At 43.7% G+C, this 25,734-nt stretch overlaps 2 protein-coding genes across 2 annotated transcripts; one reads left to right on the top strand and one right to left on the bottom strand.

Moving 5' to 3' along the window:
* Window positions 1-478: 478 nt before the first annotated feature.
* On the top strand, window positions 479-3,125 carry pigc (phosphatidylinositol glycan anchor biosynthesis, class C). The gene is made up of 3 exons (XM_041935849.1): window positions 479-613; window positions 909-1,140; window positions 1,251-3,125. The coding sequence occupies exons 2-3, from the start codon at window positions 913-915 to the stop codon at window positions 1,905-1,907; spliced, it is 885 nt and encodes a 294-aa protein (XP_041791783.1). The 5' UTR covers window positions 479-613; window positions 909-912; the 3' UTR covers window positions 1,908-3,125.
* Window positions 3,126-3,956: 831 nt separating this feature from the next.
* On the bottom strand, window positions 3,957-25,514 carry dnm3a (dynamin 3a). Its single transcript, XM_041936171.1, has 21 exons — window positions 24,935-25,514; window positions 22,850-22,923; window positions 21,993-22,142; window positions 21,677-21,880; window positions 21,352-21,450; window positions 20,299-20,459; window positions 20,081-20,223; window positions 19,839-19,974; window positions 19,597-19,664; window positions 19,327-19,465; window positions 19,135-19,221; window positions 18,948-19,018; window positions 18,803-18,863; window positions 17,928-17,954; window positions 17,035-17,148; window positions 12,247-12,356; window positions 8,838-8,949; window positions 8,076-8,237; window positions 7,534-7,757; window positions 7,272-7,439; window positions 3,957-4,312 (listed from the first exon to the last, which is right to left on the bottom strand). Exons 1-21 carry the CDS (start codon window positions 25,093-25,095, stop codon window positions 4,279-4,281), a joined length of 2,505 nt encoding a protein of 834 aa, XP_041792105.1. The 5' UTR covers window positions 25,096-25,514; the 3' UTR covers window positions 3,957-4,278.
* Between the last annotated feature and the right edge of the window lie 220 nt (window positions 25,515-25,734).

Genomic DNA, 25,734 nt, shown 5'->3' with positions numbered 1-25,734 from the left:
AACTGGGAAAACAGGAAGTGGTATTGGTCATCATCATCACTCATCCTCACAGTATTACAGTTGGACTCGTGACACTTACTGGCCTATCGGACACTGTGTGGCTGATCCAGTCCTTCTTGAAGCACTGTCTTTGTTAAGACACAGTTCCATATGGAACCAGAGTCAACGAGGTTATATGTAAGAGACACCTAAGCATAAGATGACAAAAAGGCTACCACTGTATGTGGACTGGTAAAGAGATAAAGGCATTATGTCAGTGTAAATGTCCTCTTGTTAAGTGTAAATGCAGGATTGATACGTTCCCAATCAATGTTTCTTTGTATTGGCAGAAGCATCATGAGAATAATTTGGGTTGTGAAGGTTAACTCACCTTTTTGCCTTCATGTTGGACTGTGGCCATATATATTCAACATAGATACCTTGACCAGAAAAAAGAAAAGGATGAAGTTATTTGCATGACTTTTTGTCGGTTGAGGTTGACAGACAGTCGACAGTGGCTTTTTACCAGTCCAACAACAGGGGGCGCTATAACCCTAATTAACAGCTTTACTTCCGGGATGAGGACATGATGAGATTGTAGCACTGCTGCCGACCGAACAAAATCCCATCCCAGGTAAGTGGAAAGTATCTTTAGATATTTGTGGAGATATTTTGTTACATCGTCAACATGTTAATGTTCAAAGACACACACGTACTCATGGCTTGTCTGATTTTAGTGTCGTGTCAAAGCCGGAAGTACCGGTAGTTTTGTGCTAGCACTCTGTAAAGCTAAGTTAGCTAAATGTCAAATTTTGAATTCCATCACCTGCTTTGAGTAGTAGTTGTGTAAAAGTCTTGCTCACAAATGTGTGTGTTTCTCTCTCTCTCTCTCTGTGTGTGTGTGTGTTCGTGTTCGTGTTTGTGTTCAGTGTGATGGGGCCAGACAGTGCACCGGGTCCAGCTGTGCCCTGGCGGAAGGTGCTGTGGGAGCGCCAGCCGTTCCCTGATAACTATGTGGACCAGCGGTTCCTGGAGGAATTACGGAGGAATGAGGGCATCCGGCAGTACCGCTACTGGGCTGTGGTAAAAGAAGCAGGCTTTGTGGGACAGCAGCTGTCCTGTGTGGCCATTTTTATCACCCTCTGGCTCTACATGGAGCAGGTAAATCTTCAGAAAGTCCGTGGCCCTTGCAGCGCACACTGTGTCATTACTGTACAGAACGGTGCGTGCATTAACAGCACAATTAATCCACTTCTCTGCTTTCCTCGCAGGGTCTGCTGTCCCCTGAGAGGCTGTTGTGGACCAGCCTTGCCTGCGCCCTGCTGGGTTATGGACTTCATCAAGCTTTGACGTCTCAACTGGAATCAGGCTGTGAGCTCCGGACCCGTATGGCCGACTTACAGAGTGCCACTATTTTTCTTTCCTTCACTTTTGGCTTCTCACCAGTTCTAAAGACACTAACAGAGTCTGTGAGTACCGACACAGTGTATGCTATGTCTGCTATGATGATGCTTGCCCACCTGGCGTCATTCCCTTACGCCCACCCCTCACCCCCTGGCAGCCTATCCCTAAACGCAGCCCTGTTTGCCTCGGTGTGTCTAGCCTCCAGATTACCTGGGGCTCTGCACACCTTCGCCATGCTCAGCTGTGCCCTGCTGGTGTTCGCCCTGTGGCCCTGCCTGCTGCAGAGACTGAGGGAAAGCGCCCCCAGCCAGTTTACTGGGTTGTGTGTGGGAGTGTGTATCGGAGGAGTGGGTGGTCTGGGGTCCCAGTGGCCAGGGGGAGCTGTGCTCTTAGCCCTGGCCTTAGGGAGTGTAACTTTGCTCTGCCCGCTGCTGCTAGTCAGGCTGCAGAGGCACAAAGACAACATCCATGGACCCTGGGATGAGGCTGAGATTCATGAGGACCTCAGCCACTTCCTTCACTAATGGACAGAGCGAAGAGGAGCAGATGGTGCTCCTGACTTCAGTTACATTGGAAGTGTAAGCCAACTATTAATTTTATATGAATGAATTTACAGTCAGTCTGCAGTATTGATATTGGTGCTGTACAACGAAACTGACAAATGTTAATTCTTTTATCATTGGTTCACATCTGTCTGGACAGCCAAGGCAACTTCTTAGATCAAGCATGTCCAAACTATTCCGTATTCTATTCCCATGTGGCTGCAGGTTTGGACATGCCTGTCTTAGATGTTTTAAAGGTTCAAGCTGCTATTGTCTTAGAAGTGTTGACCTTAGACTTTGTATAGAAGGTATCAGCTAATGTGCAATGCTGCCTTACACTACTGGACACATTCTGATGCTATGCACCAATCTGAAATCAGTGATTTTTTAAAAAATAATCTGTGGGAGATGTTTCATGTGTTGTGATTGTGTTCAGTATGTCTTTGAATTATGTTAAAATTAAACAGAATTACAAATGTATATTTTAAAGGGTTTTGCAATAAAGGTCTCCTCAGTGAAAGTTATGTAATCAAATATTCATTCTTATCTAGACTTCAGTGGCTGTAAAACAATAATGAAATTATATATCAAAGTTATTGTCAATGATGCTCGTTTTATCTTAGACCACTAAATTTGTGACGGAGAAACTGAATTTTGGCAGAATGCTAAGTTTTCAAACTGTTTTCTCTGGCGGGTCGGTTTGCTTGTTAACAATGAAAATAATGAGCTTTTATTTGATTTTATTTTTCTTAACCTAACTGCTCCTTTCTAATAATGTAGTATTGCACAGGTCAGCCAGGGAGAAGTCAAGCATAACAAGCTCTTGCTGATCCTACAGGGCAGAAAACTGCTGTCTCTCTCTGGACTGTCCACCATGTTGCGTTCCCGGCCACACCCCACCCCGTGACATCAGATTGGCGGGCTCGGTTGATGAAAAACACCTGTTGCGAAGGTCATGCTGCTTTAAAACCCTCAGCCTATAGAGAGCACCACAGCAGCAGTTTTCTGCCCCGTCCGATGTATTGATTTAAACAGGAAAACAGTGTTCAGTATTTAGTGAGAGGAAGAGTGGAACTGTTGTAGCTCATGTTTATGTTCCTTATTTGTTTGTTTTTGTTTCAATGATGTAAAGACCAGCTAACATTACATCATCCTGTCTTCATTCTGGCTCCAACTTCAATAAAATAAAACCAAACCAGAGCTGCTACTATTGTTTCCGGACCCATTGTGTGGCCAGCTTTCCAAGAAATTCATGCTGTGAGCACATTTCTGTGTGCATGGCATGGATGGCTGCATCCAGCAGCTGTGTGGTGGACGCTAGGTGTCACACCTCCACCTCTCGTCCTCCTGCCGTGGGATGACATGCGGTGGCGGGCTTTGACTTCTGTGGCGGCGCCATTTAGCTGCAGATGAAGCTCGACTTTCACAGTTCAGTCAAGCTGTTAGTGACTGTGCGGCCTCCCTCCTCCTCACAGAACCACACTTCCACAAGCAAGGAAAGTGCTTCACGGTAACAGCAACGTCACAGACTACTGTTTAAAATAATGTTTTACTGTCCATTTAGATCATGTTTTACCTGCACTGGAGACATAACCAGTACTGGTAATCAGGCACACATCATGGGTACAAACTATGTCAGGGGGCCCTACAAGCCAAAAGACACCCATTAAACTTTGATGCGTTATTGCACACTCAATAAAAATAACATTTTTGGTATGTAAAGTTTGAGTGTGAGTGTATAGTTCATCTTAAACATTATTATATGCTAAATTCTAGTCAGCGTAAGCTGTCATTGGTTTGGGACCCCTGCAACACCCAGAAGGTCTCCTGTACATGTACAAAAAACACTGATATTGGCTACAAAAATAAGCAAAAGTTTGTTTTGGCTTGTGGGGAAATGCTAAGAGATAATGTTGACAACATGCCATTGAAAGCAATATTTCTTTCATTTCAAACCTTAACATAATGAGAAATCAGAATACACGTTCAAAAATAAAGCACCTGTTTATTGAAAAACAGTAAAAAAAAAATAGTGCATATGTACTCTCTCTTAGCAGAATAACTCAAAATTGTTTTTTTTATTTACACAAAGTTCAGGCACTTGAGAGAAGTCAGAAGACGGTCGAGCACATTCCAGCCTTTATGGCCAATGATATTATGTACAAAACAGGCTCAAGACTCGGTGAATTTTGCAGACAGCAGCTCCCAGAGGAGACGGAGAGAAGCCCAGCATACTGCTTCAGATGGATTACACATCACACAGGTCACTGGGTGTCTCTGGGTAGCAGTCAGCTGCAGCTGGAAGGATCACTGGGGTTGATGGGTAATGGAGTTCTGAATAGACAGTAATCTGTTATTTTACATTTGGGATGGCTGGGGGCTGCCTCCTGGAGAGAAGATCAAATTAAAGATATTACTATAAGGTTCAATACAATAATATTAACAGAACACCTGCTGAAATCCTTAAGAAAATGGTCATATTCTGCAGTCTAATCATATATTTCACAAGAAATGATTCATGAAAATGGCCAGAAATGAAGGTTTCATTATCCACCTATCATGGTTTTCAGAAGGACTTGTTTACTATTCAGAAGGTCCTGTCTGTCAGTGGAGCTTTTGTACAGTGGTATTCAAACAAATGAAGATATTTGAAACACCGGCCTACAGTGCCGTGAAAAAGTATTTGCCCCCTTCCCGATTTCTGTGTTTTTTGCATATTTATAACACACAAAGGTTTCAGATCATCAAACCAATTTTAATATCACACAGAGACAACCCAAGGATATATAAAATGCAGTTTCTAAATGATGATTCAATTTATTAAGGCAAAAAAAAAAATCCAAACCTGTCTGGCCCTATGTGAAAAAGTAATTGCCCCCTGAACCTAATAGCGAGTTGTGCCACCTTTGGCAGCAATAACTGAAATCAAGCGTTTGTGATAATTGGTGATGAGTCTTTCACACCGCATTGGAGGAATTTTGGCCCACTCTTCTTTGCAAAATTGTTTCAACTCTGCCATATTGGAGGGTTTTCTACCATGAACTGCCCGTTTAAGGTCACACCACAGCATCTCATCTCTTTGACTTGGCCACTCCAAAACCTTAATTTTGTTCTTTTTGAGCCATTCAGAGGTGGACTTGCTGGTGTGTTTAGGATCGTTGTCCTCCTGCATGATCCAAGAGCGCTTGAGTTTGAGGGCACAAACTGATGGCCGGACGTTCTCCTTCAGGATCTTCTGGTAAACAGCAGAATTCATTTTTCCGTCAATCACAGCAAGTTGTCCTGGTCCCGAGGCAGCAAAGCAGCCCCAGACCATCACACTGCCACCACCATGCTTTACTGTTGGCATCATGTTCTTTTTATCAAATGCTGTGCCATTTTTACGCCACATGTAACGGGCTGCACACCTTCCAAAAAGTTCAATTTTTGACTCATCAGTCCACAGAATGTTTCTCCAAAAGTCTTGAGGATCATCAAGATGCTTTTTGGCAAATGTGAGACAAGCCTTTGTGTTCTTTTGTGACAGCAGTAGTTTTCGCCTGGGAACTCTCCCATGGATGCCATTTTTGGCCAGTGTCTTTCTTATAGTGGAGTCGTGAACACTGACCTTAACTGAGGCCAGAGAGGCCTGCAGTGCTTTGGATGTTTTTCTAGGTTCTTTTGTGATCTCCTGGATGAGTTGTCGTCGCACTCTTGGAGTAATCTTAGTTGGTCGACCACTCCTGGGAAGGTTTGCCACTGTTCCCAGTTTTCTCCATTTGTGGATAATGGCTCTGACAGTGGTTCGCTGGAGCCCCAGAGTCTTGGAAATGGCTTTGTAACCTTTTCCAGACTGATAGATTTCAGTCACTTTTTTTCTCATTTCTTCTTGAATTTCTTTGGATCGTGGCATGATGCGTTTGTTCTTGAGATTTTGTAGCCTACTTCACTTTGTCTAACAGATTCTTTTTAAGTGATTTCTTGATTCAACAAAGGTGGTGGCAATCAGGTTTGGGTGTGGCCTGTGAAATTGAACTCAGCTTTCCCAAAACTGTGGTTAGTCACAGTTACTTTGTGATTTAACAAGGGGGGGCAATTACTTTTTCACACAGAGTCAGATAGGTTTGTATTTTTTCCCCCCTTGGTAAACAAAATCATCATTTAGAAACTACATTTTATATATCCTTGGGTTGTCTCTGTGTGATATTAAAATTGGTTTGATGAACTGAAACCTTTGCGAGTGATAAATATGCAAAAAACACAGAAATCAGGAAGGGGGCAAATACTTTTTCACAGCACTGGATGTCTCCACTGCAGCTATCAAACTGTGCTGGCCTTTCACTGAACAGTTTTGATAGAAAAGAAAAAACAAAACTGGCCCATTGTGTAACCTGATTGCTGACCCCTGAATTAGAGGCTTGTCCCGAAATATGTGAAAACTTGCAAAAATTGTTACACGGACAGTTACATGGGTTTGGCAGTATTTGAAAAAAGAAGCAAGAGAAATGGTGAGGAAATAATGGTTATTAGAGATTACTACAGCCTACATGGAGAGATGGAGCTAATCCACATGTTGGAGCATGCATATATTTTTTGTATTTTTATATGGATTTTTTTTAATTTGCCATAACGCCACACATTTTGATTGTTACACAATTCACAGCCAGATGTGTCAACAGACTTTACAAAGATGAGAATAAATAAAGAGGAGAAAAAATAGACTTATAGAAGTACCCTCATGCCCCATGTATATCTATAGGGGGAAGGGAGACTGAGTAGGGAAAAGAGGGTAAGGTTGGATGGAAAGAGTCAGAGAAGGAAAGAGGGAGACTCTATGCGGGAAAGAACCTAAAGAACCATTGGAGAGCACAGAGGAAATGAGGCAGAGAGAAAAAGGAGAGACAGGCCAAAAGCAGGGGAGGAACCAGTGAAAGAGGAGAAGTGAAGAAATGTACAAGAAAAAGAAGCAGGGGGAAAAGGAAAAATAACGGTTATTGCATGAGGGAAACTGGGGAAAGCAATAAAACAAATGCATGCTAGGAGAGAGAAGGAAAACGGGGGATGAAGGACAGAGAGAAAGATGAAAACTTGACAGAGCGCTCAGCCTGTTGTCTCTGGCTCCAGTAGAAAGCTCAGAGAAGTCCTGTCTACTGAGGCTGATGGGAAAGAGAATATGAGAAACACATTTTCCAGCAGACCCCCACCCAGCTCAAATAACAACTCCCTCTGCCCCGGTGCCTCTGTAGCGCAAGGTTTGATTGTGTGTATGCATATACGTATGCCAGTGCATGCTTGAGTGACACACTGGAGGTCGTCATAATATAACAGGTCAGGTTTCAGGCTGTAATTGTGTGGTTTCAGAGTCACCTTGGCACACTAGGTGGAGCGCGGTTGGGTTGGCCAGCGAGCTGCCGAAGGCCATCGGCGCTCATGGAGGCAGCGGGTCTGGTGTGAGCGGGCACCCGAGGAGCAGATGGGGCATGGCCACGAACCACTGGCTTGCCGATGCTCGCTGACTTTGTAGGGAGTGGCAAACTGGATGGAGAAGAGAACATGAAGTGACAGGCATAGGTAGCACACGTTTGTCTCCCCCGCATTCATCTAAGCGCCGCTGACTGTGCGTCTGTACCTGGAGGGCTGTATCCAGGAGGAGTCCACAGGTGGAGGCACAGGGGTCGTGCAGGTGGAGGTCGAGATCTGTCCGATGACGGCGAGCGCCTCCTTCAGGGCGGCGTGTTTGCAGAGCACTTCCTCCCGATGCCGCTGCTGCTCTGGTGACTCATCCATCAGTGCTGAGCATTCTCCCAGAGCATAGAGCTGGGCCAGGAGCTCAGAGCTAATGAACTCCTTCACCTACAGACAGGGATTACAAACAGCTGTGACAAGTCAAAATGTTACACTTTGTAAAGTGATATTTCACTCTGATTTGGGATTATGACTCTAAATTCTTAAAGGGGTGGTGAAAATCTTTTTTATTTTGCTTCTATGGTGTCTCATTTCTTTGTCAAATCACTGGAACAGGCTCAAATAGTCTTTCGAACGGTGAATGCTTGTACGGCTGACAGGGGAATACGGACCTTGCTCAGCTGTGTGTGAGGTTTTGGCTGGAAAGTTTAAAAGAAGGAAGGGGAAAATTATTAAAAAGTTAATAGTCTGGTCTGGAAAGCTTACGTTGTTGATCATGAGGTGCATAATGGTCTTTGGCATTAAGTCCTTGATGGTCTTATAGATGATGGTCATGTAGGAGTCAACCAGTTTCCGAATGGTTTCCACCTGACGCTCCAGGTGGGGGTCTGTGAAATTTTCAGGCGCTCCATTCCCCTGGCCATCCACCTGGGACAAACATGGAGTGGAGTTGGAGTTATAGTATATTTTTAACTAGGGTATTACGTGCTGCAGTGACTGCTGAGGATACACATCTGGTAATGTCACGCTAATACAGATGTGTAAAGCAATAAAGTTCAGCCTTACGTGTATTTCCATATCTTGTCATCTATTCTATACTTGGGACAAGAAGTATAGAGCGGGAAGAGCAAAAAAAGAGGGAACACGAGAGAGGGAGGTAAGGAGGAATGGGCAGAAGAAAGAAAAGGGGGAGCGGGTGAGGGACGGGGAACTGCTGATTAGAAACAGACTAGAACACACACACACACACATACACACACATTGGAGTGACATCATAGGCCAAGAATGCTGTGCTGAAGAGCCAACGACAGAGCGGGATGGAAGGGGTGGGGGACTTGCTTTTTCGTTTTGGCAGGGGAAGAGAAGGGGGAACATGGAGAGAGGGGTACGGGGTTATGGCCGGGGTTTGAGGTTAGGAAATGCTACGAGCGCATTCAACACAAAGGTAAGGTGCAGACAGGTGCAGCTCCCCGCAGCTTCGGTCAGGGTTGGGTTTAATTAGGTTGACTTCGGGGTCAGGGTACTAACGGTGACTTTCTCAGGGTAGACTCCAGCCTGTAGCAGTGACGCCTTCCAGCTGTCCAACTCCTCCTGAGAGTTACAGGCCAACTCCAGGCATCTGTAGTCCTTATACACGTTCCTGCAAATTCAGTGCAATATTGTCAGACGTCTCCAGAAACTATGCTTCCTAGCCAGTAATAACACTCTTTCCACAATACAGAGAAATAAACTCAAAACCTTACATTCTTCATACCAATATGCCAAGCTGTGGGGAGACTGACCCACTGGTTACCTTACTTACGCACTAGAAAACACATATCAAAGCCATCCATGGGTTGTAACACTAGCTGAATGATCAAATATGACAAGTATTATCCAAAACAGGAACCCTGACCTTTTTGTAATGACATGTTATTACTGGTTTCTCGGTGTAGGTGATGCGGCCAGAGTTTTCGTCACTGTGCGTGGGATACTTTCAGCTGAGCAGTGGTGTTTTCAGTCATTTTTAGCTATACACTGTCTCCTCTTTCTTACCATGTTCACTTCCAGTGGAAACAAAACAAATCTTGCTCCACATCTTGTGGGAAGAGGGGAAAGCAGTCCCTAGTTGTAGTAAAAACCGTCCCCCGTAAAACACTGTTAGACTCAGCCACATGCTGTATCAATCACTTTAATTATCACTTATCTTGAGAGCTTCTGAGATAATGCAGACCGCGTATTATCAGTCAGTGTGCAGTGTGCTTAAAAGAAGACATCAGAGCAAAGAGGGAAAAAATGTACCAACACCACATGGATGCTTTCGGCATTCTAATTTCTTAATACTTCTTCTTCACTCAGCTTGTGACCCACTTCGTACACAAGCCAAATGTTACTGAAACAAGGTTGCCTTTGTGCGTAACATGTGAGTTCAACACATTCCTTATCATCAAGCTTGAAAAGCTGTGGTCTCAAATTTTGTGTTGTTCAGTTTCCTCCAGACAAAGAAAAGTCACCTGAGTGCCTTCACACGTCACAGATGAGGGAAAATACCATCCTCTTTCCTACATCTTCAAACTGGCTCATTGACAAGATTTAACTTTTAAAGTATAATTTCTTGTGTTTGTATAAAAATAATAAAGCGTGAACCCTGTCATTTACTATTCTACATTGTAAAAGCCACACAATGCCATGAATGAAATAAAACTGAATCTTATTCATTATTTCTCAGAGCTTTCATGCTCCATTATTTGGTTTGCACTATAGAGAAATGTACAAAGATGTCCTTATATAAAATAAACCTGTTTCTTATGTGGGTGAGTTTGTGTGTGATTTAATAGCGAGGCTATGAGACTCTCTTTAACTTCGTGAGGGGAGAAAGACCAAAATTCAAAACATGTCTTGGACAAAATTAGTAACAGTACAATTGTCACAGCCCAGTCTAGTGTAAGGTATGAAGGGAATGGCCACATGTTTCAGTGGTGAGCTGGCTGACCTGCGTCCCATTCCCCCATCTTGTGTAAATTACTTGATACAGGGGAAACACAAATCATTGGGTTTTGGTTTTTGGACCCCACAAGAGTCACCCCCCTGTTGGGAACCACAGATTGAACACAGGTGCTTGATGGAAAAAAGGATAAAACAGGTTGGGCGAGTTCGGCATGATCATTCAAACATAATATTTTAAACCAAAAGAATGTACAGAGAGAAGCGATTCACTGACAAATATTTAGGACAGAAACACACAAAAGCACTTGCAACTAGGCAGATAAACACAAATAAATATCAACAGACACATAAGTATTTCTCCTCAAACTGTTGTCTTATCCCTTTATCTCCATCATCTATTTTCTCCACGCTACTCATTCCCCGGCTCCTCTTTCCCGTCCACCGCTCCTCTCACTTCCCTCTTCACACCATCGCACAATCTCTCTGCTTTGGCTGTGGGGGCAAAGCAAGAAACAAGCAAAGGATCTGGAGCAGGCTGCAGCCCATCTGTTAAACATTTTTCCTTAATCACTCGGTTGTTTCTTTCCTCCTTTTGTTGTTCCCTTCTCACATTCAGAACACATAGCAATTAACCTCAAATATGTGAAACCTTTGTGCGTGTGAGAATGAGAGAGACAACAGCCGTGGAAAGCGAAAAAGGGGATGGATTCCAGCTACAGCCGTACAGAAAGATCAAGAAATAGGTCATCAGTTTGTGAGCGTATGGCTGGGCTAGGATGGGTGAGACTAATAAGTCAGGGCGTGGTGGCTAACAGACAGGGAGCCAGGCCAACAATGACAATACTAGAGTGCTATTACACTAAGATCAGGACACTAGCATTCGTGCACACCAGCAAGCACACACTAAAATTGTTCTCTGTGCTGATTTATCACTCACATCAACATTTTTTTCCCCCTCGTCCCTTTTGCTATCCTCTCCTCAGCTTGTGGCCGGTGTGAGTTTTTTCACTCATCTTGAGGAATTTCAGCACAGGGCCTTGACTGCTTTAGATTCGAAGAGTTTCCTGAGGTTTTTGATTACTGTCAGACAGGGACAAAACCACTGCAATGTCTGCCACACACACACACACACACATGAAAACACAGAAAGAGAAACAGAGAGAGTGAGGGCGCAGGAAAGGGGGGGGCGCCATAGGACAGACTTTGACACATTCCTGGCCAATGGCTCTGATACTCTCTCTCTCCCGCTTTCTTTCTCCTCTCAACCCTTCCAATTCTTCTTTCTCCCTCCTTTTTGTGGTGAGTCGAGCAATTCTTTCCAAACAAGAGCAGCCTCATCTCTGATCCAAGCTCTCTGGCTTTGATTAGCTGCTTAATGAGCCTGCCGTCGGTATGCTGTGGTCTATACACACACACTGGCAAAGTCACACACACACACACACACACACACACACACACACACACACACACACACACACACACACGCACACGCACACGCACACACACACGCACACACACAAATCCAGTTTGTGTGTCCGAATGCAGCATAGCACAGAATTATAAACAAAGCCCACATGCTCTGGTACAATCAGCCAGGCTTTGGGTCAGCTCCAGCTCCTAAACACTCTCTCGCTCTGCTTTCTCTTATGCTCTCTCTTTGTCTCTCTGTCTTTCTCAATCTGTTTCACACACATAAACCCTGCAAACTCAAACCTTGCACTGCCCTCAACAGCCTGGCTTATACTTGGAGGCAAAAAAAAAAACAAAAAAAAAAAACGGCACCCACTGGATATCCTTTCAGTTCTGGTGGCAAAGTTGAACCGAAGAGGTCAAAGGAAGGGCAAAACACCACTCTGACATCTCCTCCCTTTCCTCCTCTGACATGTCCACCCTTGTAAAATATCACTAAAACTTCAGCAAGCAGGTGACAAGAACAGAACTCCCTTTTCTGACTCATGCCCATAAACAAACACAGGCCTCCAACCACACACACACACACACACACACAAACCTTAACTCTGTGTTGAAGATAGCAAAGACAAATTTGCTGGACATGAAGCCCTTCTCCACATCTCTGAGCCTTAAGTTGTCCAGAGGAAGCATGTACTTCTTCTCCTTCTCCTGAAAAAGAGAGAATTCGAAGAGATAAAGTTTGACAGAGGTATGCAGAGTAAAATATGACATCACAGAGAGGTAACACAGGTGTTGATAGCAAAAAAACAACAGAGGCTAGAGACAGTTCACTTGGGGGCTCTGGCTAAAATAGTTGTATGTCTGGTAGTAAATATTTTTCAGGCTGCCCCTAGAGAAGAAAGCGGGGCCAAGACACTGAATTGTAGAAGGAAAAATGTCAGAGGGGGAGGCGAACAGAAGATGTGGAACATATCAGATGATGTGTCTGCTTGTCACACCGCCTCACATTAACTACCCACTAACTAGCGAAATAAGGACAGTGGAAGAGGGAGAGAGAAGGGGGAAAGAGATGCCATAAGTCTATAGTCTGTCATCACCACGGCGACTTATGAATGACAGGGAACAGTAGGAGGAGTAGAGCGGCCAGAGTGAGGAGAACCAGACAGTATGGAGGCAGGGTACAGAGGAGGGAGGCAGAGAATGAGAGGAGGAGTATGAAAAAAAAAAGAGGGAGAGAGGCCGGGCTCACATGTGAAAGTCATTACTCAGACTCAAGCTCTAACACAACATTTCTTCTAAAGTGAAGCCCTTCCCCCTCATCTCTCTTCCCTGGCCTGCTCCCTCTTTCTAACCTTCGAGAAGGGGGCTTCCAGTAACAGCCATGGATGGGGTAAAGACACTTCCATAGAAAAGACAACTTAAGCATGCCTTCGAAAGAGGGCGTCCTAAAAATCCTGCATGTTTTACCGCGTGCACGCCTATGTTTGAGCCCGTGCACACATGTGGTATGGGATTTGAGTGTGCTGGTGCTACATTTCGGTCTTCCCTCTCTCAGTGCTCCCCTGAACCCTACGACTCTCTTCCCTCGTTCCTCTTTCCTTTTTTCCAAAGGGGCCCACTTCCTGTAACAGAGGCTGAAAAAAAAATGACAGAACGCGATTGGCGCTCATACGGCAACATCTGGGATCGCTTTAGACAGAAGGGGAGGAGACTGGGGAGAGTATAGGGTGCTCTGATGGGGTAGAAATAGAAAGTAGAGATGAGGAAGAGAGGAAGAGGAGGGATAGAGGTGGATAGAGGGATCGGGGGAGGTGGATTTTGCTAGAGTAGAAGAGGAAGGGTTGAGGAACATGGAGAGCAGAAGAGAGTGTGCAGGAGAAGTGGGGAGAAACTGCAGACCACTCCAAAGTTGATTTCCCATGGGTCCCATCAAACCATATATGGCTGCTAAGTTCCTCCCTAACTTGATCTCCTTCTCTCACTCCCCGAATTTCCTTATGCCTTCCCCGAGTGAACAGGCAGATCCCTAGCTCAATGAGTGAATGTGCCACGTCAAGACTGGATACTACGCCGGGACGCAGCCCTGCAGACGCCCCGACTCGAGATACGCTGACATCTCCAGAGGAGGGACACCCGTAGGAGTGGACGTCTGATGTGTGTGAGAGATCCCTCGCCTTGCGACTCAACACCGGGACAGGATAAGAAAGAAAAGAATAACAGAGGAAACCTTTTGCCGCGTCCTCTCCGCCGTGGCCTGGACTGCTAGCAAACAACCAGAGTGGGAAAAGGCGAGGCCGTAGAGAAAGTGAGACAGGGTCCTGCTCCGTCATCCCAGTGTTCAGACTACCTGTTCAGGATCTTACTGGTGTACAGTAGTCTGCACATTGGTTAGACTGTGCAAGGAAGTGCTTCAGCAGCAAGACTCAGGACAACGTGAAAACCTGCATGTACTCTACGCTGAAGCCAATCTAGGGTCTAACACTGTCTGATGTTTCTTGCTTGAACGGGTGCAAATGCCTTTAAATGTGTAACAATATCACCAGCTTCTAACTCTTCAATTTGCAGTCATCGACTCGACATTGATCATAATGACATCCATTTTGTAGCATTTGTCACCTTGAAATCATTGTCTTTGTTAATGGTGAGTGATACATAGGTTCAAGACAGAGAAGTTTACATGCAACACATTCAAGCAAAAGAAGCTTGTGACTGACAGTTATTTTAACAATATTTCAGGTGGAAAAGCTAAAAACTAGCTGATTAATTGAGCTTCTTTTCCGCATTCACTGTAGCGAAGCTCTTAACTTTTTTTTTTTCCCAGATTCCCTCTCATTGGGTATTTTGAGTTTCTGCATGTGAATCTCTGCGGCTATATGATAACTCTTGTGTTCATAGACATTATGGCACTGTTGTGTATATTGCATGCCTGTGTGTGTGTGTGCGCGCACATGTGTGTGTTATATTCCCAGTGGTGTCAGGGTGGTCGTGAAGAATCATACATCAGAGCTGCTGTGTCCGAAGCTGTGTCTCCTCTTCCTATAGACTAATGGATCTGAGATTTGGAACAGGCCTCACACACACACCTACACACACAGGGAAGCATGTAGATTAAGTGTATAGGCGTGAGCCATCTGTTTTTCTTCAGACTGCCTGGTGGAGCCATGGTAGTCGAGGGGTGAAGGAATGTATGTCTGCTCAGTGTGCTGTGGAGATTAAACTCTGAACTATTATGCTGCACTTTCAGCATGAGGTCAGTATGAGGGTACAACTGTTGTGGCACACAGAAAGGAAATGTACTGTACGGCCTTGAAGAACCTAAAAATTGAAGTGTATAGAAGCAATCGACACAGGGATGGAGAGGAGAGGTTGGAAGGGGTGGGGGAGTGAGGAGGGGGGCATTTGTGAGAGAGACTGTGGAGGAGTTGAGAGGAGAGAGGGGGAGTCAAAAGGGGAGGTCTGGAGTGTAGAAACAGCCATGTGGGATTTCTCTGGGCAGATCTTGGAAGCTGGTGTTTGGACAAAGCTTCAGATTTTCCAGCCAGGAATGTGCACAGTCCCAGGGAGACTGCCAACCACAGAAAGGGGGAGAGAAAGAAAGAGGGGGAGACAGAGAAAGAGAGACAGACAGAGAGAGGGAGAGAAAGGAGGAAAAGGCAACAGAGGTAAAGAAAGAGAAAATAAAAAAAGGGGGGCAGTAGTAGAAAAAAAGAAATGTCTGTGGAGGTAGTGTGGGCGGGGAGAGCGAGAGCGGGAACTGCAAGAGAGAAGAAGCAGAAGCCTGGCTTGTGCGACTGTATGTGCACACACAGATGCATGTGCAAAGGCAGCAGATCTGATCTTCTGTGATAATATGGGTGACTGCAGTTGCACTCAGGCCTTTCCAAACACAGCTGATAAACGCAAAGATCAAACAAAGTCTCGTCTAACAGGGCCAACATTAATTGTAAAGGTTCAGACTTTCATATCAGCATCAACCCTTGTAGTGAAACATGCGTGTCTCATTGTTTCATCCGCAGACAGCCAAAGTTCGTTGCTCTGATGTGGTCAACAGATATTTGCTTGCCTGTCTTAGTATTATTTGTCACAGATGTGCTAAGTCTGTGTGTGTGCGCGAGCTGATTTGTAAACCTATAACACTGTGTGTGTACAATATGCATGCCTGGGGCTGTGTCTGGGAACACTGTGTTCAAGTGATCCAGTGTTTATCTGAAAAGTGGCCGTGTGTCTGTCTGAGTGAGTGTATATTTTTCTCCACTATTTGCATGCCAGTTTGTTTACATCAGATGCCGCATGTGTACTGTATACTGTATACACAAGCCTGTCCCACTGTGTGTGTGTGTGTTTGTGCGTGTGGATATGTGCGTGTGTGTGTGTGTGTGTGTGTGTGTGTGTGTGTTAGTTTGGCTTGGGGCAGCTCCAGCTGTGTCAGAGTGAGCCGCTCCAAATGCCTGAACTCCCAGAAGAGGAAGAAAAGGGGGAGCAAGGGGAAGAGTGAGCAGAGAGCTGGACGAATGGGAAGGGGGGGCGTCAGAGGAATGAATGGGGGAAATGGAGGGGCTCAGTTGCAGGTCCAGGTGGCAGGAGTGAAGAGCAAAGAAAACTGTTCTCTGTACAGTGAAACAGGGCAAAAGATGCTCTTTCAGTTATGCATTTAATGGTGTCATATGTCACAAAGCGTCCACAAAGGGCCCGTTTGTTTAGTTTTTGCCAAAACTCGGACTTTGGGCCATTTAAGTGCGGTTACCAAGAACAATAACTTATTTGTAAACGCATTCTGTATATTGTTCCTATCAACCACTCAATTATGGCTGTCAAACAACAACTGAATTTCATCCACAACAGCATCGTCTGCAGTGTTTTCATCCAGATGTGAATGTTTACAGGTGCTTGTTTCTATCCATATACAAATGCTGTGATGTGTTACCCTCTCCTGACCTCACTTCCTGTAGTCTGCCCCTTCCTCTTCCCATGATACCAACTGTGACAGGATGAGACTGTTGTGGTGTGTCTGCCTGTCTACACTTGCTGTGCAGACCTTCTGCTCCTGTACAGCAGGCACAGACAGGCAGACAGATGGCAGCCCCACTGACATCAGAGCAGAGGGCCACTAGCTCTTCCACTTACTTCAATAAATCTGCAGGGGTTTCACAGGAAGGGTGTTAACAATAAAGATTTCCTCATACTTAATTATGTCTCAACCTCTCAAGAAACCTGCTGTTTCAACCTGAGATGTGTGTTAATAAACTTGTGATGACTTAAGTGCACTGCTGTGTCTTGACTTCGCTATCTTCTTATTCATAAAGCTCCTAAAATATCGCTCAAGATTACAACATGTCTTGTTCTGATCCCTTTGTTTCAAGCATGAATGTGAGTGTGAATGGCTTACCTCATCATCCTTGAACCAGGACAGGTTCTCTGGAGTGAGGATAAACCAGTATTCCTTGGCTCCACCCTTCATGATGCCGATGTTGCTGATGGTCAGCCAGCCCTTGCGTATGACCTGAACAACAGCCAAGGGTAAGGAGCTCAGATGGCAGGACTGCCAGCACCATCACAGTGACATTCAGAGGTTTATGGAAAATGAGGTCGCAAGGTATAATTCATAGGAAGGGTGCAACATATGTCTCACAGTGAGAGTGAACCTTGTTGATGAAAATAAGAGCAAAGGTCAGAAACAGTTGATGATGGAGGGAAAGATATTTGCCTCTTAGACATTTGTGAAAGATCATGCAGCCATGTGGCAATAATCAAAACATTTCACTGACCATCGATGGGCATGAGTGGTCAAAAAGAAGACTAGACGGACAGGTAAATAAACAAAGTAAGCATTGAAACAAAAGCAAACACATTCTGGAAACAGAATGGAAGAGACTGGAAGACAGATGTGCGATGAATAAGAGAACAGAGTCTGAGATGGCATACAGATATCAAGGAGTGACACATACATCCTGCAGACCGGGAAAATATTAACATCTGCACATATTTATGAAGCAGCAGAACTGCAGAAGGTAAAAATGATTGGGTTGAGACACAGAGAAAAAAATACTGCAATCTGTAACTTGGAAAAGAAAGGAAAAGAGTGTGAAACATTAGCAGTGTATCAGCTGCAGATGATGAAAAACATGATTAATAAAGCTATAAAAGGCCCCTTTGACAGTGTGCATGTTTGCTGCCATCAGCAGCATGCAAACCCACAACCCTTAAGCTTGAATCCTGCATAGAAATATTTCCAGTAGAGGCAGCAGTGAGTGAGTGGGCTTAAAGAGATTGGTCTCCTACTATTAGACTTGAAAGAGGGGCCACACCCTGGGGAGAAACAGGAGATAAAGGAGCAACATTAAGTGTTAATTTTCTCATTATATTATTAGGAGTTTAGATTATGTTTTTGGGGATGACACTGATACTGATTTTTTAATAATTAACTATGAAAGCAACATCGGAGACTGTGTCAACAACTGACAACATTTTTTAATTCTTTAAGCTGTTGTTAAAATGGTTCAACTAATATTGTCATCATACATCAATGTTCCCGACTAAACACTGTCATACTGGGGTTGTGTTGTATTTATTCCTGCTTTTAAATGTGTCACATAAATATTGTGTTACATATTAGTCATAACACACTGAGAAAAAAAAAAAACTAATTTTTGCTTGACTGCGTTCCTTTTAAATGCCAAGATCAACTCTGGTTGGATGATTGAGCAGTAAAATCTCAAAAATGTCCCATGATCTGCAGCTATGAATGCTGATTAATGCATAACACATGGGACAGTGACGTCACTGAAAAAAAAGAAAACCATTGGCAGCAAAGGATTTTTAGTATTTTTAGATCTGCATAGTTTTCTATAAGTTCTCTGAAGTAAAATTATGAATGCCGGACTTTTACTTGTAACAGAGTATTTCCACAGTGTGGTGTTGCTACTTTTACTTAAGCAAAACATCTGAGCACTTCTTCCACCACTGAAAGCGACAAAGATGGTTCTGAAGAAGAAGGAAGGTAAACAAGACTAAACTGGTGCTAAGGCAATAGTCTTTGTGGTCTAAGTTTTGGGATATCATTTGATTATTTAGATGGTGGTTAAACCTTCAAAAGTCATTTGGATGCTACCTCCGGGGATCATGAATGTTTCACTCATTGTGAATGAAAATCTCACCTGGTTTCCTGCCATCCCTGCAACAGCCTTCTTATTGTTTTGGTTGTACGCCTGCTGTGCGCTGAGAGAGAAGAGGAGCCCATGTTATTTACTCTCTTAGAATGTATAGTTCTTTTTATAGTTTAAAACCCACAATGGTACTCACTTCGTGAAGCCAATGAAATCCTCATGTTTGGTATTTATGTAGGCAAGCTGTATGTCAATGAGTAACAAGACCTGAACAGAACAGACATACATTAACTAAAGAAACAGACCCACAACAAAACTTAACAATCCAGTAGAGTAATCTAAAAATAATTTGTGAGTTCCATGTCTAAATGTGTGTGAATGACCTGGTCCCGGCATTTAGTCTCTTGCTGTTGTATTTCATTCGTTACAATTTTCTCAGTTTCATCTTGCAGTTTGGGAAAGGAACTGAGCTATAAAGAGAAAACAGACCAGAAGACAGATAGTTTTGACACCCCGAAGCATATGCTACATCGCATAAGTACATGACACACACACACACACACACACATTAATACCTTGTTGATACACTGGTGCACAGTGGTGATTAGTTCTTGACTGACCATGTCAATAAATTTAATACACGGTCCCTTTAGCCCTGATATCTGTTTCTTCACTATGGCTTCAAAGGCCATGTCAGGAGTGAACAGACCTGTCCTATAGGGAGGGAGAAGCAAGATGGAAGACGAAAGGTAGATTGGCTCCAGGAAAAAACACAGTCAATTATAAATGATGAAAAACTATTTGACATTTAGCATTCTGCATATCCTCAGAACACTATACTGCACCTGACGCCATGAATGTTTCTGATGGCATAGTTGATCTCTCGCCGCAGCATCCTCTCATCAGACTCAATCTGAAGACAAGCACAGCAGGCTGTCAGTCAGAGTCGGCTTTTGGCGGAGGAGCATTACAAATTAGCCTTGCAGTTATTAATGCACATACAGGATTCATGGGGCTACTATGTGACAAGTGCTACATATGCGCAAAGACAATCAAAAATCATACACAGAATTACACACACACACACCTTGACTAGTTCATTGGGGAAGCGCTCATGGAAGATTCGATTGATCCTAGCCCCCCCTGACAGACTAACGGTGTCTACTTTGTCGCCTGAGCCCTCGATTAGCTTCTCAAAGTCGACAGCCAAGCGCTGAACTAACCTGAAAGACAGAAACACACAGAGCAGGAAATGCACTGAAATATTAATAGAATATAATAGGCATTAAATGGGTAGGCACACAGATCCAGAATGACTGACTGACTGACTGTAGCAGTATCTTGGTCCTGCGTGCAGGGTCATCAGGACTGTACTGTCTGTACTCTTCAGCCTCTTTGTTCATGGCCAGAAGCTGGCTCTGCAGGTGAAGCCGGAAGGCTGGCAAAGTGTCCCGGATGTGGTTTGTCAGTTGCTGCGAACAAATATTATCAGTAAAAATACATACACACAATGTATTTACTTCTCTATGTGTGGGTGCATTTTTAACCTGGTTAAGCATTCTTTGCAGATACGGGGTTCCCATGCTTGCAGCCATGTGTTTGTAGGCCGGATGGGACATGAAGAACTTCTGCTCTGCAAGCAGAGCTGCCTTAATATCCTTTTTCCCATCAATGTCCTTCTGACTGCGGTTCACTAGCCCTATGTAACCTGGGGAGGAAGAGATAAGAACGGAAATGAAGAGCATGTGATCATTGTAAGGATGACAATGTGCAACAAGAGGAAGGAACAATCAAGGACTATTGTGTACGACAGATTCGACTTTCATTTTTCGACGTGTCCTTGGGAACTCTGCCCAGCCTGCCATTTGTTCCATGAAGACTGCAGCATACGAGCAGGAAATGAATATGTTTGTGAAACAGCAGAGCATGAGCTGTATAGTGGGCCAAATCCCCTATTTAGTACAGCAATAGATGTAATAGCACCAGGCTCCATATCTAATGCTCCCGCTCTATGCTGCTACTAGGGTGGTTATTTCTGTGGGCTTCCATGGCTAATGCATTAGCACTGTAGCAGAAGCATGAAGCAGCCAGCACCTGGTGGTGCTTTACACAGTCTGTACACTGTCACAGGAGATCCCTGCCATGCCTTTTCCCCTGCCTCTCTCTGTATGTCTCTAGCTGTCTCTTACTCTCACACACACAACTGCCAGCCATTAATATCATCTTTGCATCTCTGTACAGTATACATGCATACACTACGGGGATGTCATACGAAGTGCATGACTATCTTTCAACACATGGAGCAAGCTAAAGAGATATTGTTTGTTGGAAAAAAAAGAAAGACAGTGAACAAAGTGGACAGAAAGAAAGAGTCAGACAGAGAGAAAGCTTGACCGACACCCGACACCTAGCCTCTAGTTGCAGATAACCGACATAATCTGAATCATAAAAGCCTCCACTGGATGCAGTGTAAGTACATTACAGCTAGGTGGCTTAAGACAAGTAAACACATGTCATTGCACACAGGCACACAGGCACACACACACACACACACACACACACACACACACACACACACACACACACACACACACACACACCTCTGCGTAGGGGAAGCAACCTGTTCTCCAGTATTTCCCGGGCATCTGTTCCTTTATCCATCAGGTCCAGTTTCGTGATTACACCAATTGTCCGCAGGCCTGGAAGGAAGATGAGAAACAGGAAATTTCTTTGTCTACAAATATGACTTAAAAACCTGTGGAAATATGAATAATATATAAAAGCCCTTTCAACCTTTAGACATAAACATTTTCGTTCTAATAATGTAATAATTAATGGCAATTAAGACACCAGGGTGTAGAGCCATTCGCAGGACATCACACAAGTACAAAGACTATACAAGCCCACCACATATGTCTGGCTTACCCTGTGGGTCAACATCTTTGGCCAGTTTGAGTGCATCAGAGTTGGCCAGGTCAGTGTTGGCTGGTGTGACGGCCAGGATGAGACAGTTTTCCTTACAGATGTACTGCATGATCATGTCTCGTATCTGATACTCTATGTCTGCTGGCTGGTCGCCTATAGGCACCTTGGTGATGCCAGGCAGGTCCACAAGAGTCAAGTTCAGCACTGCAAACGCACACATGCACAAGAAGAGCACAAATATACACACAGGTCATACGTATGTCAGAGAAATAAACTTTACGTGAATGGATTTTTCATGTTGAGCACACTGTGGTACCTTGTGGTGAATAAATCCGGAGGTTGATGGGAACAGGAGAGATGCCTTTATTGGATCCTGTGAGTCTGCATGTCTCTGTCTCAATCTCTTTGCAAATCTCATCAAAGTCTGTGAACTTCTTTCCTTTACAGTGGAAAAATTCACCATACTCTGTAAAGAAAAAAAAGACAGGTGAATAATGAGACACATAATTTGATCATAATTTTGGAGGATCGCTGGAATATCAGATCTGTCCAGTGCATGATGTCACACAGCAGTATACATAAATGATATTTCATTTAGTTAGTCTTTAATTTGGCCTTAACTAGCTTTGACTTTCCTGAAAAAGGCCAAAATCCTCTGTGCTTTCCCTCTCACATATGCACTGCTGCATATAAATGCTGTATTTTTCTTGATTGTATGCATTCTATGTACTCTATTTTTAACTTTATTTCATTGCATTTATTTCAGTCCCTATTTTATGTCCATTCGATGCCTTCTTTATGTGAAGCACATGAAATTCTTTGTTGTAAAGCACTTTCAGTTGCATTTCTTGCATGAAAGGTGCTGCACAAAAAAAGTTTAGTTTAGATTCATTATACATTTATTTGTAATTGCACTCTGTTGAGACATTTCTAGCCACTTGAGATGTTTTTAGATAATGCAAATGATATACATCCTGCCTCCTGAGGGCCAAAAAAAATACAGGATGCAATCTAATGGTCCTGACCATAAGATGGCAAAACGAGCACTGACCTAAAAGTCACCCTCAGCCATTGTAAAATATCATACTGCCATCTGGTGGCAGTTTTACCTACAAGCTTAAGAATGGCAGAATGCAAACACTGGATGAGTGGATATGGGTGAGTCTTACCTACCCGTGCTACCACTTAGCAGCTGAAGGATTAAAGGCCTGCGAGTGACAATTCCTGAGCCACGTGGAAGGAAGTCTCTGTTGGAAAAGAAAGACTGAATTGGAAAAGGATACAGATACACACATACACACACACACACACACACACACACACACACATACACACACACACACACACACACACACACACACACACACACATAAACTGCCACTGCGCTTGGTGTCAATGCAAACTTAAATCTTTAATATCACAGTCATTCGCAGTAAAGCATTACTGAATACAAACACTGTACATTCATTTTACTTTAGTGGCCATATGTTCCATGTTCAAAAATATCTGAAAGTTGATCAAAAGAGCTAAGAGAGTTGTTGCCATACAATCGGCCATACCAGACATATGTAAAAAGACTAAAAGCTTAATATAGTATTAACTATAAAGACACACAATGCACAGGGCAAAAAGTAATCACTCTCTTTCCTCTTAAAACCAGATTCAGGAAGTTTGTTTGACTGCATCCTGTCAGATCAAAAAGCTGGCACAGTTCCCCACAAAGGGGATGTCATAACATACTCACAGCTGAGACAAAGAACTGAGGTGTGTGATAAAATATCAATACACACTCAGGAAAGCAAGCATTAACAGTCTTCTACAGTTACTCCACATATTCTGACATGGATGGCCTGCTGCTGTTGACAATACATATGTCTCGTTCAGTCAACAGAGCTCTACTGTCTCGAAACTAGGAAACTATTATCTTATTCACCAGCATTCTTTTCAGACAGGATGGAAGTACTTAGTCTTCTTGTCACAAACTGAAACTTACTTTTAACCTCTATCCAAACAGCCCTGTTAGTCATGAGCAGGCTGCAGCATTTTAAGGCCACTGAAAGGTTAAAGGCCAGAATACGATGTGAATTCAACAAAGCTCATTTTTGGTTGACTGAACGACTTGTACGTTAACTAAAAGGATGCAGATTCCATAACTTCTCAGGAGCCATACTCATGTCCTGCTCTTCATTTACCCCTACAGAGCCCGGTACTGAGATAAGTTGGTGCACTATTTGCTGATATACTGACACTGGCACCTTCGGTACCCACCACTCCAGATAAGCAAATCATGCCATATCAGTGCTGGGCAGACAAGCACGTGACAGTGTAATTAGCTACAGTCAATGCCTGAAGTCCTGGTTTCAATTCAGGGGAACACAGATCCTTGTGTTCTGAGCTTGTTCCAGCTCCTCAACCACAGTTCCTATGACTTTTAGCTATTTACTTTTAGCATTACAAATAAACAGCAGCACATTCCAAATTAAGTGTCTGAAGAGTCCTATCTTATTAAAATACGATGTCAAGAACCATATGCACTGATAAGAATTGTAAAGTATTTTGTTAGAATTAGCCATTTTTGCAACACTTTGTCACTGATGTCATTCAGTTATTTAGGGTGACCTATTATGAAGCAGGGGTTTATAACTTCTAGGCATAGATTGTACATAAAGACATACATGGTTTATAAATATACTTTACATACAGTCTGCAATGTATAGGTGATTGAAAGAAGAGGTTTATAAGTGGTAACTAATACGCTTTATAAATGGTTGGTAAATCATTTGCTGATGCTTCAACGATTAGATATAAGCCAATGATAAAGACTAGTTTAGGATTGCCAGGTTGTTAAAAATACTGTTGGCTGATGTTTATTATTGATTCAGTGGTAATCCAGTCATAAAATTTCTCTCTTTCTAAAAGCCATCAGATCTTAAGTTATAGACTTGTTTGTTGTTAATGGATTTTGGCCAGGGTTGGTTTGGACAGGTAACAAAGGTATAACTCACAACCTGGAAAAACAAGTTATTAACTTATTAAATGTCTATTATGTGATCAATAACGGATCTTTAAATTACTCATTAATATCAATAAAGACATTATTAACAATATACAAAACCCGGATAAAGGGTGTTTTATTAGAGACTACCTTTTTGATATGTGGCTAAAGCTTATCCACCTAAAGCAGGTGCAGTTAAAAGGGATAGTGAAAGTGATTACGCCCATTCCAGTTCATTCACAGGTCGTTGAGAGAGGGCTTACCTGCCCACAAAGTTCTCCAGGACGGAGGTCTTGCCTGAGCTCTGGCCACCAACCACAGCGATCTGAGGCAGGTGGAGGCTGCAGCTCTGCCCCACGGTGCTCAGGGAGTCTTGCAGGCGGTTGACCAGCGGGATTAGCTCCTCCATCCCGCGGTTGCCCATCGCAACGGAGTAGCCGGGCTACCTGTCCGGCTCCTGAAAGTCCTGTTTCACCCCGGTTCTAGGCTAAGCCAGTCGATAGAGTAGCTGCCATAATTAGTTTCTTACTTACAATGGTGCTATTTTCATGACTGAAATGTAGAAAAACCTAAAAATAATACGCGTCTTGAAGGACGGTGCTAACTTTTTTCAACTTGAGCAGTCGTTAGTTACGTTACCGTGAGTGTGTCTGGTAAGAACGACAGTGTCCAAGTTTGTAGTCGCGGAACTCAACCCTCCGAAAACAGCTCGCTATAGACATTATTGTTATTTTAAAACTCCTAAAGTTCGTGGCGTGTTTCCCATAAACTCCGGATACATTTAGGAAGCTAGCCGCTGGTCGCTGCGTTGAGTTTGGTCCATAGATAGGAGGAAAACATTCTACTGACAGCTAACGGAATCAAATTTTCTGCGCATGCGCAAGAAAATCTGATCGTTTCACTCGGCAAGCCCCTTTAAGCAGAGGACAGACAAACTCATAGCCAGTTCTGAAAGCAGCCCGACTTGTCAGACACCATGCAAGCGTTCACTCCTCTAGCGACAGCTATTTAAAATCCCACACATCCAGCGAGGGCAGGGCTCCATTGCAGCCATATAAACACT

This window comes from Chelmon rostratus, chromosome 4, assembly GCF_017976325.1.
Source record: "Chelmon rostratus isolate fCheRos1 chromosome 4, fCheRos1.pri, whole genome shotgun sequence".
NCBI lineage: Eukaryota > Metazoa > Chordata > Actinopteri > Chaetodontiformes > Chaetodontidae > Chelmon > Chelmon rostratus.
Note: the sequence above shows the minus strand (reverse complement) of the source record. Positions and strands in the feature narration are given on the sequence as shown.

Excerpts from the sequence above, each read along its gene's own strand:
- pigc (XM_041935849.1), top strand. The coding sequence starts at position 913 with ATGGGGCCAGACAGTGCACCGGGTCCAGCTGTGCCCTGGCGGAAGGTG. Across the intron at positions 1,141-1,250 it reads TCTGGCTCTACATGGAGCAG|GGTCTGCTGTCCCCTGAGAG; the intron begins GTAAATCTTCAG and ends CTTTCCTCGCAG.
- dnm3a (XM_041936171.1), bottom strand. The coding sequence starts at position 25,095 with ATGGGCAACCGCGGGATGGAGGAGCTAATCCCGCTGGTCAACCGCCTG. Across the intron at positions 22,924-24,934 it reads CTGGAGAACTTTGTGGGCAG|AGACTTCCTTCCACGTGGCT; the intron begins GTAAGCCCTCTC and ends CTTTTCCAACAG. Across the intron at positions 21,881-21,992 it reads CCGGATTTATTCACCACAAG|TGCTGAACTTGACTCTTGTG; the intron begins GTACCACAGTGT and ends GTGCGTTTGCAG.